The sequence below is a fragment of the Pocillopora damicornis genome, chromosome 6, assembly GCF_964200805.1.
Source record: "Pocillopora damicornis chromosome 6, jaPocDami1.2, whole genome shotgun sequence".
Lineage (NCBI taxonomy): Eukaryota > Metazoa > Cnidaria > Anthozoa > Scleractinia > Pocilloporidae > Pocillopora > Pocillopora damicornis.
The window spans coordinates 12,018,857-12,037,607 of record NC_142675.1 but is presented as its reverse complement, the minus strand read 5'-3'; the positions used below and the strand labels follow the sequence as shown (position 1 = coordinate 12,037,607).

The window sequence follows — 18,751 nt, the reverse complement described above, 5'->3', positions numbered from 1 at the left end:
AATCTTTATTTTTCGTTTCATCTTATGACGTTTTTAACGTCCTTCAGTGACGAAACAAGCGTTTGAATATATATATAGGTTTTACTCCACAGCGATAGACTAGTGTCCTCAAATGTCCTTTTAGGCTTGTCAAGTTGCCCTGAAGTTTGGCTGCTCATCCGCCAACACTTTAAACACCAGGTAAAGTACGGAACGCATCTCACATTTAGCCAACAAAAGCTAACGCAAATATTTGTTCTGTGGGGGGAAGACTGCAGCATTTAAACTGGTTTTCCTGCTCTAGCAAGTCTTACTTAATCAATAATGTACAGTGTAAACTGACACAGAACGATATCAGATATAATTAATTTGATTCAGCTTGTTTTATTGCATAAAAATACTTCTTTGGCTAAATCGTCATGTATTTTAACACTTAAAAGTCGCCAAAGTACAATTACATTACATGTATAATGGTACTCATTCCTTTTCCCCCCCTTATCTAGGTGTGGCAGTGTCGTTCTTTACTTCATGATGAGATTCAATCAAAGTGTTATCGTAAGCAATGTTTTGACTTTCCTGTCGGATGCTGCAAGGAAAGACAACTTCGGAGTTTTTAAAGTCGATCCAGACTCAATAAAACAAGTTTTGATACTCACAAATGGCTCGGAAAGTACAACGCAAGGTAAATATTACAGAGGGGCTTGAACGGTCTTTTTAACTTTCCAAGAGTGTTTACATGTATCAATCCTTTTGAAAATGATGGACTTTTTCTATTTCTATATCATCTTTAAGTCGTTGTTGTTATTGTTTTTGTTCTATCAAAAAAAAATTTGGTTTTTGCAAATATCACAGGGAGAGAACGCCTTAATTTTTCCTAGTACCTAGCCAACAGGAGTTTATCTTTTTAACGATCTCAGGCCTAACCCGTGTAACTAGAGCAGTTTATCGACTAGGATTTGTAAATTACCTCCTTAACCTTTGTAAAATGTATCCTTGAATCCATTTAGGTCCTAAGGAATGTAACTGCCCTTGTAACGACGTCTTGTTCAAAGCCACTATTGGGGTTCTTGCCTTCATAATCCTTCTTCTAATAGCTTACATCATCTGGCTACACAGGAGAGGTAAGTAACGGTGCGTCATTCATGTTAAGAGGTTGGAGCGGCGAGACCCATTAAACAAAAGGAAATATTTGACTCACGTCCATATCATTCGTCTGTTTTTCTATTCCTTGCTTCTTTCTAGGCGCAGTAGGAAAACGGAGGTAAGAATTTGCTGCCACTTAACTTCTGTGAAATGTAAAGCACAAGATATGGTATCATCTTAACATAAAAAGTCACTAAAACCAACAAAATTGTCTGCTGTTTATAAATTTTTGAATACTTTCTCAATTGCAGGACCTATGAAGATAATAGAGGTGTTTACGACGTAAGTTACAGCTTAGACGTTAAGGTCATGTCGATATAACTTTGCTGCTGCTGCCTTTTATGGGAAAATAAACATTCCAACTAATTTAAGAGAAAAAAGGAGGGATTTGACCAAAAACGAAAATTAAATGGGTGACAGATACAATAAAACAGAGGGAGGAGTTTGACTCGATGGGGCGTTTGTCGTGGGATCAAGTCCTTTATCGAGCTACATATGGATTTGCCTTCGGTTGTCCCCAGTTCCACTCCTTGGCTACACTTAATAGATAGCCAACGGGTCTGCACCCGATTGATAGTTCCTTTCTAGATATTTTTTTTGCTTTCTTGGCCATGTTATTTTCCCAGTGCCTTATTTTCTATTCAGTAGTTAGGGAGGTGAGTGCAGCAGGATTTTGTGTGTGTTTTTATTTGTCAAAGAACTCCGCTACCGCATGGACAATCCTCATGTTGCAGTTTGTATTTTCGGGTAATATGCTATCAAACCTCAACACCCAATGGACAAAAGTTTCAATAGCCGGCAGAGAACATAGTGCTTGTTAGTCTTAATGATAATGGAGGAAGAACATAAGCGTTAGTCTCATGTATATGGGTAAACTGTCTTTATCTCCAGGTACGACTTTTTATGGAGACTTATTAAAGTTATTTGTGAATACCTTAACTGGTATATTGATCTAATAGAATGAAATAGATTTAGAAGATATCGAACCAAGTCAGCCCGATTCAAGCAAACTCACTCAGCCTCCTGCGGAATACATGGATCTTTTAGAAGCCAGCAAAGATAATAGAAATGTACAAAGTGATGGTCCAGATGCTGTTTACGCGCCTCTTCATCCATCAACACGCTCTTGGGAAGTTCCAAGACGTCACGTTACTATAGAAAAAGTCATTGGTAAGGGTGCTTTTGGTCAAGTTGCTAAAGGAACAGCTGAAGGACTTCGTGGAATGCCTGGAATGACCACAGTGGCTGTTAAGATGCTTAAATGTGAGCACTAGCGCAACTTTCAAAAACATTTTTACAGTTTTGTTTGGTTGTTATGATTCTGATCAAACGCAATGACAGTTTTAGCAGACAGTCATTCCGGAAATCAAGCAGGAGGAAGAAGAACTGAAGTTTTGAGAACTTTTGTTGTTACTCCGGCACTTTGCATGTCATTTCCGTTATTAATTCCGCCTCTACTTTTAACTCTTCAGCAAATGCTGCTGAATCTGACAAGAGAGATTTGATGAAAGAACTTGAAACAATGAAACAGATAAAACCTCATCCTTACGTGATCAGACTTTTGGGATGTGTAACTGAGTCGGGTATGCTTTGGTTGTGGCGGTTTAGTGTGCCATATTCATTTTCCTTTTACAATTAACTCCGTAAGAGTATCTAGTCGGAGATAAATATGCTTCAGGTGTTTGGGACAATTTTTTTCGGTGCTGAGCCACTCTATCGGAATATATTCGAGTGCAAAAAATATGTAAGCATAGTTGACCGCACTGATTTTGTTTTTTTCTGGGTTAACAAAGAGGAATCGAGCAAGTAGAGACAATGTTTTCGACTAAACTGACCAGTCTGCTGTACAAGTTCTATCGCTTGCCAATTGGCTATGATTGGTATATACCCTCTTATGAGTAAAAAGTTAATTTTCCAGCCGTTTTTCTTGATCCTTAAAGCGTAGTGATTGTGTCTTTTCATTAAGCTTGTTTAATTTCTGCAGAGCCACTGTTGGTTTTGATTGAATATGTGCCTTTTGGGGATCTGCTGGGTTACCTGAGAAAGAGCCGTGGATTAAATGACACTTACTACAAAGACCCGGATATCAAACCGCAAACAAATCTAACGTCACAACAGCTGATGAAATTTGCTTGGCAAATTGCCGATGGAATGAGTTACCTGTCTTCAAAATTTGTGAGTTGACCAAAAAAAAGAAACAAGAAAACAAACAGCAATCAACATTTATTTAAAATATATCCTTTTTAGGGCGTACCGTCTTGGTAGGATTATTTTTTGATACATGTAATCTCTTTAAAAGATTTTGCCTGAGGGGTGCGAAAGTATGCGTAACGCCTGCAGGGAGCCCTCCCATTTTTTACATTATCATGCTCTATATAATGCTCTATCCGGGAAAAGATTCTTTCTTAAGTTAGGTCTGGCAATCGTTGTGCATTATTGCAGGTTACCTTATCCTCGACTTACATTGTTTTCATTTTCTCTCATTTTTGGTTTTTGATTTTCATCCACTACTTCAAAGATGATCTAAATAAAGCTTTCCAGGTTTGTTCTGTGTAGACATAATCAAGGTCGTTGAGCTAGTTTTGACATGTTCACTATAAACACATGGGATACCAATTTAGCACCAGAAACTGAACAAGAATGGGTTCCAAAAACTGCTCACACTACGGAATTCTGTCAACATCGTAATGAGACCATTCAATGAAATGCCTTCGTTTTGAATGAATAAAGAGGTTGGTTTTCCCGCCGCAAGCGTTGTAGTGACAACTTACATTTTTTATCACTAAGAAAATTATGAGTGTCATTATGTTTGCTAGATATTTCCATTTTATTATCTGAATCTTTTTCCAGTTCCTTTTCCCTCTTTACTGATTTTCGCTTTTGTATTGTTAATTATTTCCTAGATCATCCACCGAGACCTTGCAGCCCGTAATGTATTGGTAGGACAAAATGAAACATGTAAAATAACAGATTTTGGGATGGCCAGAGATGTGCAGCAGGAAAATATTTATGAACGAAAATCAAAGGTTATACAAAGATAGGGGTGTTCGGTTACATGATATTCAGTATAATTATTCTCCACAATCCTTGTTGTGGTGAAGCTGGCATATTCATGGTTCCCGACATAAATTCTGAATACACCTACGAGTATAACATCAACTTCTGCTGAAATCTTTAGGGTCGTCTTCCAGTGAAGTGGACAGCTTATGAGGCCTTGTTGTATGGTAAATATACCACCAAAAGTGACGTGTAAGTGCATCTTACCATTTCCCTTAACGGTGAATTCTCCTAATTCTTTTCCAAGAAATCTAACCAACTAACTATAGGCTAGCAGTGACATGTCAAAAAATAGTCTTAGTTCTGTCATATAATTTTGATGTCTTCAATCTTCTACGTTACGTATGTTTGTTCGCCTCTTTGCAGATGGAGCTATGGAGTTGTCCTTTACGAGATTTTCACCATAGGTAACTACTTGTGGAATTTGTTGACTCTTTGATGTTGGTTTAGTTATGAATTGTTTTTTTTTTAAGTATTCCAAATTATCTTGTAAAATTCATCAATACAAACTATTTAGATGGACAAACGAGTTGATCTTTTCTACGCAACTCCATTCTTCGCCAAATGAAACAGGAGGCACAATGTCGAAATTTGTTTTCAAGTACTGTATGATTCCCATGTAATTCTTTTTCAGGTGGTTCGCCTTATCCACGAATGGATGGAAGAAAAATTGCAAACTTACTTCAGCAGGGGTACAGAATGACTAAACCACAACACGTCGATGATAAGTTGTAAGCTTACTTTCCTATTTTCTGCTTGATCCGTACCCCAAGAATCCTAGGGAGCTATTCCCATAAAATGGTGGTCTTAATGAAGCTATATCAATTTCAGGTACCAGATCATGACAAGCTGCTGGCAAAATGACCCTGATGCGAGACCAACATTCACTGATTTAAGAGACCAGCTTAAAGACATGGAAACCATGCACAAGGTGAGACTTGAGATGAATATAACACCCATGACTTTCTTTTCATGTAAGAGAGAATGAAAGCTTGGCTGCGAGCACTCTCTAAATCGACAATGATTTATTCAGACGTCCGAAGAGGACCCATTAATCTCTACGTGTTGGTATAATACTGAATTATTTTCTGTTGTGTCGCCGCGGTTCCACTACGGGAATAGTTGAAAATTATCTCTCCGGGTGTTGTTCTCCATTGAGTTTCTTACAATAAGCTCATCAAAAATTTTGGATAACAACCGTTTACCCTGGTTGAGTAAAAAGCATTAGATGATTGTAAAAAAACTCACTGTAAAGTTGAAGTGAAACAGCGTATCAAATGGTGTAGAGCTTTCAATAGTATACTTTCCCTGCTTCTATATTATTATGAGCTTGTTTTGATCACATCTCATGATGCAAAAGTGGAAACCATTTGGTTTCATATACTGTCCCACATTTTCTTTCCTATGCAGAGGCTGATCAACATGAAAATGTATGACAAACAGTTGTATACAAACGTGGAGGATTGACTTGTGTAGTCGAGCACACTTCGTCCTTGTTTAATCGGCTGTTAGGGGGCCTTACTACAAAATGTTTAGGGCGGTAATTTCTATGCCTAAAGTGCTTGCAAGGTTAGAGAAGTCAGTTTGTATTTGTAATTTTGGTTCAAAGCCTACTCATTCTCGATAACTTAAAAGTTGCGCTTTCCCGACTGCGCTTCTGTAAAAAAGTAAACAAAGAGCTAGATAATTATGAACTTTAGGGAAACTTATACTCAACCACACGTGTCTTACAGCTGTAAGTACTTGTGAAAGTATTCTTTTAAACAGTAACATACATATTGTGAAGTTTATATGAAATAATTCCAATTGCTTAAATTGGAAAATTTACTGCGATGATCACATTTCACTTTTAACATACATATTGTTTTCAGTAAAAGTGTGTATGACTGATGACTCTCCTGGCGTGAAATATATATTCACCTGATGATCATTGTCACTGATCTTAATATTTAAGGATAAGTTAGACTTTCGAAAAAAAATACTGTGAACGCCTAGTTAAAACGTAAACACTATAAACATTTTCCTGTCTAGTTTGCTTATCAAAATTTTACCAATTTCGAAAAACCGAATTCCCTCACACACATTTTTATAATTTGATATCTCGAGAGTCTTCTGACCAAATTTCAAGGCAATTCATAAAGTACCTTATTAATTTATTCAAAGAAGGCACTTTTGTGGAAAAGAGACAGGTTTTTTTTTTTTACATCCAAAGTTTTGGATGGGTAACCACATGTGGATAAATGTCAGTATGTGAGAAAATGCACACCTACCCCTCTCCTACCCGAACGTTGACCATAACTTGTCATCATTGGACTGTTGTTGGATCGTTGGAGGGGTAGGTGCTCAGTTGTTCACATAATTTCGTGATTATACCCAAGCAATCATTATGTACTTAAGTACCAGAAATGGAACTAGTGCCTGCCAAACCCGAGTGTGAAAGAAATTGGATTAGCCAAATCACAACAGATATATAAGAAACTCTTCCAATGTGGCGACTTTGTTATTGGAATCCGTTAAGAGAATGTTTTTAGTAACTATCATATTTTCTTGTTGTTAGTGACAATTTTATTGGTTTTTACAATTGTACATCCACCCGCAGAAACCGAATTAAGGAGATTATTTCTTGTCTACCTTACACCTTGGGGTTACGCGAATACCCTAATCCTTACTGATATGGTGTTCCATCCCACTTGTTTGATATCCCCAGTACAAAAAGTCCTCATAAATTGTAAACAACAATATTGCTCAAGACATCTCAGCGACGGTGTTTCAAAATTTTGTTTACGAGCGAAGCAACTGAGCCAATTCTTCTGATTGACCGCCCCTTTTCATACATCAAATCCTGATAGACATTTTTGGTGTTTTTCAACTTAGGTCGGCAATTTATATTTCTGTTCGCTCTCACGGCCTCTATAATGCGTTCTTCTCTGCTTTTTACTTCATAGAAATAATTAATGATTAGTTTCTACTTGTACGTCGTTGGAAGCAACGACAGCAATTAATCGTTCCATGAAAAACAGCTTCCCGCCATTGCAGCGTGCAGCGGCTTTGGTTGGATGTTTTTCACGCATGAAATAATTTTTTTGATTGGTTGATGGGAAAACGATAAAATCCACACAGGAAATGTCAACAACGATAAACTTAAATTGTTTTTAATGTTGTTATCGTTGTTTTGTTTTGTTTTGTTTTTTTTTGCGTAAAATTTTTCACTTGTAAAGTGCCTGTCAGTGCGTGAAAAACATCCGACCAAAGCCGCTACGTGCTGCAATGGCGAGAAGCTGTTCTTCATGGAACGATGGATTGCTCTCGTTGTTTTCAAAGATGTGTAAGTAGATATAAGTCATAGCATTTATTTTTTTGGGGTGAAAAGCAGAAAAAAATGTATTGTAGAGGCCGTGCAAGGTTACGAAAATGTAAATATAAAATAGTAAGACATAAAAGCATAAAATAAAAAACGGGTCGAACGTGCATGCTACAATCGTGTATTCAGTATTAAATAAGAAATCGAGAAGTTTTCTTAAATAGGTGAAGGTTAAGGTGAAGAAAAGGGTTCTGTCCTTGATCAAACAAAAATGAGGTCGGTCGCCATCCAAAGCCCTTCTCAGGCTATAGTTTCACTATTTGCCGGTTTTGCCGCAAATAAACCACTCAAAAGATCCATTATACCCACGCCTCGGGTAATTCAAGAAGACACTTCCGATGGAAACACAGAGGTAATCCTTTCATGATTATCTATGAATCTCGCGACACATTAAATCCTCCTTTTTTTATCGCCTATACTTTAACTTTACTTTACGAGAACTTTACATGACAGGACGGATAATGCATGCACTGTAAGTACCTCCCGTTGTTCCATACAAAGCCTTAGAAAAGTTTTCTAAGGCTTTGTATGGGACAACGGGAGGTACTTACAGTCCATGCGTTTTTCCGTCCTGTCATGTTTCTATGTAAGCGCAGTCGTCTGCTCTTGTTAATGTATAATTTTAAAATTGAAAAGAATATGTTTTATGCTCTTAAAAATACCGTTAAGATTATCATTGACACAAAAACGCAACATTGTTACGACTTATGAGGTATCGATTATATTTGTGGACTGAAAACACCACAATCATATTCTTGGCCATGTGTAAAGTTTCAATTTTGTGATGAGACAACCAAGTAATCAACAGGGATTGAAACACTTGAGAAGGCTGGCCACAGAGATCCTGAGGTCCCTAAGTATGAACATTTAATATATTGCTACATTTACAGCCAGTTTGTGATCAACATTTGTTTCACATCTACATTAAACATGTGCGTCATTCAAAATTATATGTCAATACATCTTTGTCCAAGTTGCCTTGATCAAAAATATTCCACATAGTTTTTAAGAGAGTAACATTCTTTTTTTATATTTAGTTGAAAAAACATGCAAATACTGAATTAAAAAAGGGTGAAGTACATATGTTGCGGGTTGCATCGCAGACAAGCATTCCAGCTGTAATACTGAAAGACTATCATGTAGCTACCTATTTGAAATGTCACTGAAGTCATGTGCCAAATATCACTTTCAAGAGAAGATTGATGAACAGCGCAGAAGCCTATGTGTACAGAAACCTGGAACTGCTTGCCTGTATGTCTTACTTGTAACAAGGAATAGTACCAAGTCTTCACTTGAAGATTTCAGTTAAAGCAGCGTATCAGAGAAATGAAAGGTTTGCTCCTAACTTGATCGATTTCGTGGCCGCTGGGAGTGTACTGTTGTGCAAGAAAATGGACGTTAAGTACCTTGAAAGTGTGTGATAAATGGTTATGTTGCAATTAACCGATGCTGGGAACTGAATCCTGTCCAAACGTTTGTGACTATTATACTTGGTATTGAACACTCCAGTCAAAAGGTGATTATCATTTTAGTAAGTACAAGCAATTAAAAAAAAATAAAACTTGAGCTAAAAGTTGTAACAGACTAAAAGAAATACCATTTTTGCTTTACCTCTCTTTTTAGTAAAGCAATGACACAATTTAAACCTCGAAACATCACAAGCTTAAAAATTGCAAAATGTGAATCTTCCATATTCGTTTCTTTCTTTTAATTTTTTATGAAAAAAAGAACATCGACCGCTAGCTTGATTTAGCAAACTGAATCACGTAAAAGAAAGAAGGTGGAGTGGACGCAAACTAATGGTGCTTTCCAGGTTCAAATTATATCGTTACTTCACTATTTCTCTTGATCTTTATAGGGGGATGTGGGTATTTGACTCATATGCATTTACTTTCAGTAAACTCAAGGTTAAGGAAAAGTCTGAAAATGTTGCAAAATAAAACACATCAAGTAAGAATTTTTATTTCCCCTTCCCTAAGTTTTTCTGGAGCTAGTCAATAGTTCAATAGTTGTTATATAATTTTATTCTGACTTGAAATAATAACAAAGTTCATTTGAAGGGTCACAAAATAATTTGTAAAACAGGAAATATCAAAGCTGTATCAAAAGAAACTTGTCTAGCATGTTTTCATTGTTAGGTAGTTCAAGGAAAAGGTAGAAAAGTCGTCTAAGACTTGTTGTATGTTGGAGGCAACAAAAACGGCGTTAAAAAAAAAAAAGAATAGACACCAGGAGTTGCTGTTTTTCTCTGTTTTGTCTGTTTTGTAGTCATCCCGGATCAAGTGCAGTCACCTGTACAATCATCAGCTGTTGCATCAGGTGTAGAATCAGGAGGCCATCTCTGGAATATAAAACAATTTCTTCTACAGTATGCTATTGCCCTGTTTCCTCATTCTCATTTCCTCTAATCGCAATTCTCTTAAAAAGACAAAACTGCTCGCTCAAAGTCCATTTTTGCTAAACTAACTAGCTTTCAATCAGCCCGCGGGAGGTGAAAACAGCGTAAAAGCTGCGTGAAAGGCCATCACTTATCCCTTCATATTTCAATTATTTTATTATAATTATTTCATACCTTACATGTTGAGAATACAGTTTATCGGGTACAACGAGGAATTTTTCGGTAATTTTTTAATGGCTGTCATCTTCACATTCGCAGTTCATAATTGTCATGGTCAACAGAGTGTTGGCTTACCACTGTAGACACTTGGAATTGCGGTGGGATCTTGGAAGGGTTAGAAAATGCTGCCGGCTGGAGTTACAGCTTGCTTAGTTAGTCAACTTAACCCCTGTTAGTCTAACACTACATTGGAATCTCCCTTTTCAGGAATATTTCTATGCTCTTTGGTCTTTTTCCTCTGGCCAGTGGTATCTTGGATGGCTAAAAAAATACAATTAGTAGTGTTGAACTGACCTCCATGAATATCATCATTGAATTATTTTCTGTTTGCATGTTCAGCATCTTTCAAATCCTGTCGTAAATTCGTTTTGTAAATTGAAAATTGCAAATTCTGTTACAATAGGTGAGCAGTTATTTTCTTATATGTATATATTTATAATTGACTAATTGAATGAATGTCATCATTTCTATTGTGGTGTATTTTTGTGACAAATTAAATGAATAAATACATTATAAATAGAGTTCGTAAAGGAGGAATTCCGCAAATGTATTCTGCAAAGTAGATGCCACTTGACAGACATGAAAATTCTGTCACCTCAAGCTTGTGTCCATTAACTTTCTATTTTCTTAGTTTCAGTTACTTTAACATAACGCAAGGATTCCAAAAAGAGTGTCAGTGAAAGTGAAAGGGCTTCTGACGTAATTTGAATTTTTTCAAGTTTCGATGAATTTGCTTGTAGCTAAAAACAGAAACTAAACTTTATCCGGATCAATATCAGTATCTGGGCAACTGCCCACCTACCCCTCCCCTGACCCAACATTAACCTTAACTGTTAATGTTGGGCTAAGGGAGGGATAGGTGGGCAGTTGTCCAGATACTGATATTGATCCCTTTATCCTATCCAGAAAGGAAAGTTATGAGCTGTTTTATCTTACTTTTCAAGCCTATGTTGTTAAATCTGGAAATTGGTTTATCTTGTGAAAGATATTTCTCCACTGTCCCAAGATTACAAAACTTTTTTTTGTGTAACAGTAATGCTCGCGTGATTTATTAACCAAGCAATTTTATACAGTCACCAAGAAGGAAAAGACATACTTTCTTTTCTTAACGTTTTAATGAACGAAGACAGAGCGAAGGGCTGACACTCGAAACGTCAGCTTTTTAACTCTTTACGGTGGCCAATTTACGTTATCAACTCAGTTGATAACACTAAATTAACCTAATTTTTACTTGAGTTTTGTAGTTTACACGAATCCAATTAAATGGGATTTTCTAAGTTACGCACTCGATCGCACGTGCGCATTACTTTCTCTGTTTCCCTTCTACTTCCTTAATGGCTAGTCATACCTTAACCTGTTTTGGTTGTACAATCAAATTTTCCGGCTTAATGGGTTACTTTTATTACTGCTATTATTTTGTAAGTATAGGCTACGCTTCGCTATTAAATCAGTGAAATTCTTATTGATAAGTACCTCATGTTTTAATTTTTCTGAGTTACTTTTGTGAAGGATTGAAATGAATTACCAATGGTTTTTTAGACCGCGAGTCAACCCATTTAATGACTCAATTTTTCTACCCAAAAATTCATTTCTAAATCGATATTTTTCTGGCATTTAAAGCAATTTGGGAAAGAGGGGGGAAAGAGAGGATTATTAAGTTATTTATCAGCTTGTGGTCGTGACCCATCACGTTCTTTAACAAATAGACAAGCCTTGGCTGTGCTCTGTTCTGTTATAAAGCACGCAGGAAGCGGCTAGAGCACGAAAGAAGTGTAGGGAGAAATACGAGACGTAGTTATATATATGGTTATATTTTTCATCATTTCTGTTTTGTTCTGTTTTGTTTTTGAACACTGAACTTTATATACTATATGAGTGTTAGCTGTGTTTGATTTTTATTTCCGTACGTAAGCTTGCAATCTAACTGAGCGTGAATCAATCTTTAAAACCTCGAATGTCTATTTTGTTTTTCCTTTGAGGTTTTTCGTATCTACTCACGCTTTAATAACGTAAATTACGGCGCCTGGTATGTTTACAAACCTTTATTTGGTTCTTCTGTTGCTACTTGCCGGCTCGCTTGTTCCGAAATTTCACTTCAATTATCGGAAAAAGCTAAAAGGAAGTCCCGGAAAAGGTCGAACATAGTACAGTTTGGCAGATGGCGTGACAACTTTAGCTCAGCTCTATGCTCTATACTCTCATAGAGCACGCTCTTTCAGCCAATGACATCGCGCGTTATATCCGAACTTTATTGCAATTAAAAATAATGCACAGCCGGCCAAATGAAATTTATTTATGAAGAATGCCAACGAAGTTACGGATGACTCCGCGACTCACGAAAGTGTTGCCGTGCCAAAGGGAAGAGATAGAAAAATACGGACCGCGCAAATAAGTACCATTAGATTGTAGATTTCTTACTGTGCCCTCTGAGAAAAAAATCAATACACCTTATTCTAGCTAGTTGCAAAATAATTTTTCCGAGCCCTGAGGCGAGAAGAAATATGAGCAATGAGCAAATTTGCGCTCGTATTAAAATATATTAAGCCAATTCGTCACGCTCCTGTTCCTAAGTGCCAGAACTGCAGAGAATTCGGCCCCTCTGTCGTCCTGGCTAATATGATGTCTCTTATTCGTCGTTCTCTCACTCGAAGGGATACTCGTCCAAGCCGTAAACGCGAGCTTGGCAGGTATCTGGGCTCCGTAGATTGGTCCGTTCTAGATTCTGCGCCCGACTGCGAAAGCAAGTCGCAGCTTTTTCATGGCCTTGTAAAGATTGGCCTAGACAGCATCATGCCTCTCAAGACCATTAGACTTCACGTTAATGACGCTCTTTGGGTGTCTGCTGAGTTTAAAGCTCTTATTAAGTCGCGTCAAAAGGCATATGCGCGAGGTGATACTAAGCGTTTAGACACCTTCGTAACATCACTAATCGTAAGCGGAAGCTGTGTTGCGGAAAGTACTATGCAACCAAAGTCGCAAACCTTAAGCGGCTCCAACCTAGACACTGCAAATATGATCAGTGCGGCTCTTCTTGAGCCAATGCAGGATTATAGCCCGCTTTCATGTCTTCCTTCATTTTCGAACAACTCTGAAGTCTTAACGATCAGCCAATTAGAGGTCTTTAAGGTTCTTTTAGAGCTGAATCCGAGAAAGGCCTGTGGCCCTGATGGCATTAACAACTGGCTCCTTCAGGAATATGCTGGCTTTCTAACTTCCCTGGTCTGCAATATTCAGTTCTAAACTCATCATTCGCCCGAGCAGAAGCTTCCTCGGTCGTGGAAGGATGCTGACGTTTCACCACTGGTGAAAGTAAAACCTGTAACCATCATCACCAAGCATATTAGACCTATCTCCCTAACTCCGGATCTGTTCAAGTTAGCAGAGGAGATCGTTGTTAGTAAATATATTGATTCTGCGGTCTTGGAACTGATTAATCCTAACCAATTCGGCGCAATCCCAAAATCTTCAACTCTTCATGCTCTCATTTGAGTGGTGCACACTTGGGCGCAAGCCACGGACGGGACCGGTTCTGCAGTGCGTGTTGTACTCCTGGATTACAGGAAGGCTTTTGACCTTAACTTGTGGATCACAATACTCTGGCAGCCAAGATTCTTGGGTTGCACATTCCGAGCGGGGTTGCTCGTTGGGTCTATGACTTCCTTATGGACAGGCACTCAGAATTTACAAAACTCTCAATAATTTCGCACTCTATGAGTGTTTTAGCATCTTAGATCACGCTTCCAAAACTCTCCAACTTAATATCAAAGAAGCTATTCACATTCACTGGGAGCAACCTACACTTAATTAATCATCAACTATATCATATTAATTTGAAACTTTCCTTGTGATTGCATACATTTTCTGTTTCCATTGTTTGTTTTGTCCAATCAGGATTTTGTTATATATTTTGAATTCAACTTTGTACTTTGTATTAATCAGACCTGAAGATAACAGAAGAACTGTTGAAACATTTTTTAAAAATGTCATATATCTTCTTAAACCAATTATCCCTTCTGACAGTGAGACGGTTGACCAAAGAATTGAAGTTTGAAGAAATGGGCCTTTCATGAAAATCGCTTTTAATATGCCGATATTATGGGGAAATCTCGTCAAACAGTTTGTGGATGGTCTCGAAGAATCCGTATATTTTCTTTGAAATAAGAAAAGTACGAGCACAAAAAACAGAGTACGAGTGAAAAAAGTCAAACTATAAGTTGTAACCTGATAAAGTAGCAAAAATTACGACACAGGAAGAAAGTTTGAGATAGGTATTTAAAAAGCTACACCACGAAATTAAACCTCTTGTTGTAATTAAGGTGGATGGATGTTGTTTTCTTGAATACTTCCCAGCTATATTCCAAGCACTTAAAAAAATCAAACCTCCATGGGTCCCATAGCTATCAGGATTTTCTACTTAATTTAATGACATTTTGGGCGCGCTTCAGAACACAGCGCGAAACATTCCACTTTTTAACACATGTAGTACTTCTTGTGTTAACGCTAGGTTTTAGTGTAATGGTTTTCATTCAAAACTATGTCACAGACATACAAATGAGCAGCTTTAGAGTCATTTCTAGTCGGTAATACCGTCAGTAAAATTGTACTCCTCAGTATATATTGTCTATAGAGGCAAATGGCGGCATTTTTGAAATTCTCAGAGCGTGTTTTCATTTCGCAGGGATAAGCCCAAACCAGAAAAGTCAAGGTTGCTGTTTTCAGGAAAGAACTTTCGAGACCTCATCTGCAACATATCTCGCTCGACAAAAAAAAGTATTGTGGTAACAGGTATGAATTTAATAACTGAAGTTGAGCAGCCGTAACGCTACGAAATTCGTCGCACCTGGTATCGCTTTAGCGCTTCTTGTCATCACCTCCTCAGTTGGTTAACCCCTTGAGAAAAAAGCTTGTTTTCTCGGCGGAAAAACCCCGCATCAGCTTATGTTTGCAGAAGAAGAAGCGTAGCTCTAGACGCTCAAATGGCTCGAGAAGTGGAGCATGTGCACTCAGTTTTAGGCTGCGTCATTGCCTGTACAAAGGCTGCGTCGAGTGCCTGTACTAAGTCATGCGCGATGTCAAACGTTGAAAAGCAGAAAATAGTTGCACACAAAGTGAGTTCCCTTCCGCAATTACGTGACACAAATGAATGGCCACTTGCGACATCAACTATGCATCAGTCTTTCATTTGATCATATGTAAGTAGAAATTAAATGCCATGAAAAGTCAGTGTATCCTTCAAATTCACCTTGTAAATACACTATTTGTTTTAGGCTACAACCGACCATCATTTTAGGCTTCTCATCATCATTTTGCCCTTTCAATTTATTTTGAATTCATCTCGATACTTAAGCTAATTTTGCTTGCTATACACTATCGTTTCAAAAATATCCCAAAAAAATCCTCGACTAATTTACAGATCATTTAATCACTCATAGTGGTTGTGACCAGTATGGTGACTGAAGGCTGCCACTAAAAATTTTACAATTTTTCTAAGTTGTAATAAAAAATAAAGGAAAAAATCAAAACTGAAAGTAAAATGGAACATTACTGCAAAAAAAAGGAAAAAGAACGATTGAAAGTAAACTTTTGCCTATAAATTTGATTGCTACTTCAATTTACTTTCAATCGTTCTTTTTCCTTTGTATTGCAGTCACGTTCCATTTTACTTTCAGTTTTGATTTATTTTTTCTTTTGTTTTTTATTAAATCTTAGAATAACTGTAAAATTTTGAGTGGCGGCCCTCGGCCACCATAGACCAGATTTGTATCAAGAAGTTGTATCATAATTAGAAATTTCATACTGATTGTGTCGTTGAAATCAATCTAGGTGCCCCAGGTGGCTCGAAATAGACGAACTTCCAGGTAAAACAACAGACAATAAAATTACCCTAAGGTGGAAGGAGCCAAAAAGTGACAGAAAAGTTATCACCATGTATACAGTTTACCTAAGAGTAGTGACTGATGGGAAAGTGGGACGGTGGACAGAAATAAGGAAAATCAGAGATGTTTCTGTGAAAGAATTGAAAATAGCGTTGGAGAGGGGGAGTGTGTATCAGTTTGCCTTTACCGCTAGTAATGAGCTTGGTGAAAGCCTGTAACAAGAGAAAGCAAATATCCAGCAAGTCAAGGCAGAAGGAAGTATGTTCAAATGAATCTTATTTTCCTCTTTCAAAGGTTTATCCTTTACTTTACTTAATTTTCAAGCACTCTCCGTTTCATCAACATCGAGGTTTTTACGAGTGAATTCTTCGCTTGCAAAAACCTGAATCAATGAGGAAAATTTTACTTACGTGGCACTTGATATTTGTGCGCCAGCTAAAGGCCCATTGGCTGATGTACGAGAAGTTGTTTTGCAGTGTCTTTTGTTATTACATTTCAGTTAACAGATTAATTTAAGAATAACAGTTAAACGGCGGCAATTACTGTCGCGGGAAGATTTACTGATTTTTCCGTGTGTTTGTTTGGAGCATGTTTATTCGTAAACTTTCACATTTAATCGTTTCCAATTTATTCGAGTTCATTCAAGTCCTTTCATTTTAGTGAGTCAAAAAATGTATGAAAACCACAGTAGGTTTTGAAAAATATTTTGCTTGTTACTCGCTTTCATTATGCACCTGCATGTTGGCACTTTTGTTATTTATTACTGGTTTTATTTAGGTAAATATTAGTGTTAATGGTCTTTCTAGAAAAATTGGTTTTCATGGTAGTTAGCTGCTGAGTTTCCACTCGTACCTTTAATATCCTTTCATACGATAGTTTCCACACCAACTTTGCATAGATAAGCAGAAACTTTTAATAGCTTTTCCGTTTTTATTTCCTAAGCTGCTCTACTTTAATTAAGATAGGTATATTTTTAATATCAGAGCTGTGAATTCGCACCTAAGTTTCCTATTTTTAATGGTCTCAAGTTTATTGTATCCGTCCTTTTAATTTTGAGATTCTTTTCATCGTAGGAACAGATGGAATATTCAAGTAGTTTTCATTTAACTTTAAAGAGACTTTTTTCAACTCCTTTGTGTTCTTATTCAAATACTGTGGTTTGTGTAACAATGGAACCTCACACCAGTTCATATTTAAGCATGTACCTTACAAAGCTTCTACGATTACATCCACAACGGCGTACCGATTACTTACACGACGGCGTGCCGATTACACAGACGACCGCGTGACGATTACTAGTTTAGCTTTTACTCTAGCATGATGTATGTTAGAGTGTTCTACGAATAAACGTTTGCTGTGAAACCAAAACGCTGTCTCTTCCTTGACGTCCGTAGAAGTTCGCTCGAAGTAGATCTCCGTGTCCCAGGAAATTGTAACGAGTTTCGGTTCTTGCAAGCCGAGTGGTCTCTAGTTTTGTACGTTTTCCGCAAGTACAGTTTAGAGTGCGCAAAAACCTTACCGTCACACTACACTCACAGCCGATGGCTGTGTGAATAATATCAAATTCATAAATTACATTCCTATACAGGACTTATTTATAATGTCAGGGAATCGACCCTTGACATGCGAACGCATTACAAAAAAGAGACAGAGTCATCCACAAGGCGTAAATAGGGGGGCTGGACTCTGGGGTCACTGCATTGATCACTGTATCAGCACTACTTTCTCCACCAGAGAGGATCTCAATTATTTGTTTAAAGGGGTAAGTTTCTAAAGAAACTGTGGTGCTGCGTGGGTGGGAGAGTATAGCAGGTAATTTAGTTTTAACATACAACTGAGTTGAAAACGTAAATTAGTCACCGTAAAGGGAAAAAAAGCTGACGTTTCGAGCGTTAGCCCTTCGTCAGAGCGTCAGCTTCTTTACCCTTTACGGTGGCTAATTTACGTTTTCAACTCAGTTGTTAACACTAAATTACCTGTTATCAATTATTTGTTAACCACTTTCAGTTACTTTCATTCAGTTCTACAATAGGGTTTTTATCCCCACAGATGGCTCGGAAAGCACAGCAAAAGGTAAATTTTACAAAGATATTGTTAAATGAGTTGAAGTTCACAAAGCAACCCAGTGCATAATCAAACATGGTTTGATGCTACTCTGGTTTAAAGATTTAATGAATGAAGTTACAACAAGTAGTACTCCTAATGAGAAGGAACCAGCGACTGGTTTTGCTGTTATTCCTTACATTCAGGGTGTTACAGAACCTATCAAGAGAATTTTGAATAGCCACAACGACCTTTTCGGACTTTGGGGCATATTTTATTGCCAAACCTAAGGATCCTATCACAAATGAACGACTAAACGACGCTTTTTATTCTATTCCGTGCAATGACTGTGATCACGAGTATATCGGACAGACATAACGTCAGTTTGGTACACGTTTGAGAGAGCATAAAAAAGAAGCTTTGTCGGAGCACGTATGCCTAACTAACCATGCAATTGGGTTATCACCACCAATCGATATTACCACCAGCGCTTTTGTTTGGAAGCCTGGCATATCAACTCTGCCCACGCTCCTTTGAATCGTGATAATGGCGGCTTACTACCTGACGCATATTTACACCTCGTCAGAAAAAACGGCAACTAATTAGTGAGCATGTAAAAGGAACTCTTGTTGCAACGATTAGATCACCCCTGATGAAGGCACTAGACAGGAATGT

The 18,751-nt window shown here is 37.5% G+C and overlaps 1 protein-coding gene across 1 annotated transcript; it reads left to right on the top strand.

Moving 5' to 3' along the window:
• The first annotated feature begins 129 nt into the window (after positions 1-129).
• On the top strand, positions 130-5,861 carry LOC149043994 (proto-oncogene tyrosine-protein kinase receptor Ret-like). Its single transcript, XM_089209075.1, has 14 exons — positions 130-180; positions 483-661; positions 987-1,100; positions 1,222-1,240; positions 1,374-1,404; positions 2,082-2,385; positions 2,595-2,705; positions 3,107-3,297; positions 4,026-4,148; positions 4,301-4,371; positions 4,546-4,586; positions 4,814-4,910; positions 5,011-5,110; positions 5,590-5,861. The coding sequence occupies exons 2-14, from the start codon at positions 508-510 to the stop codon at positions 5,644-5,646; spliced, it is 1,413 nt and encodes a 470-aa protein (XP_089065201.1). The 5' UTR covers positions 130-180; positions 483-507; the 3' UTR covers positions 5,647-5,861.
• Positions 5,862-18,751: the final 12,890 nt, after the last annotated feature.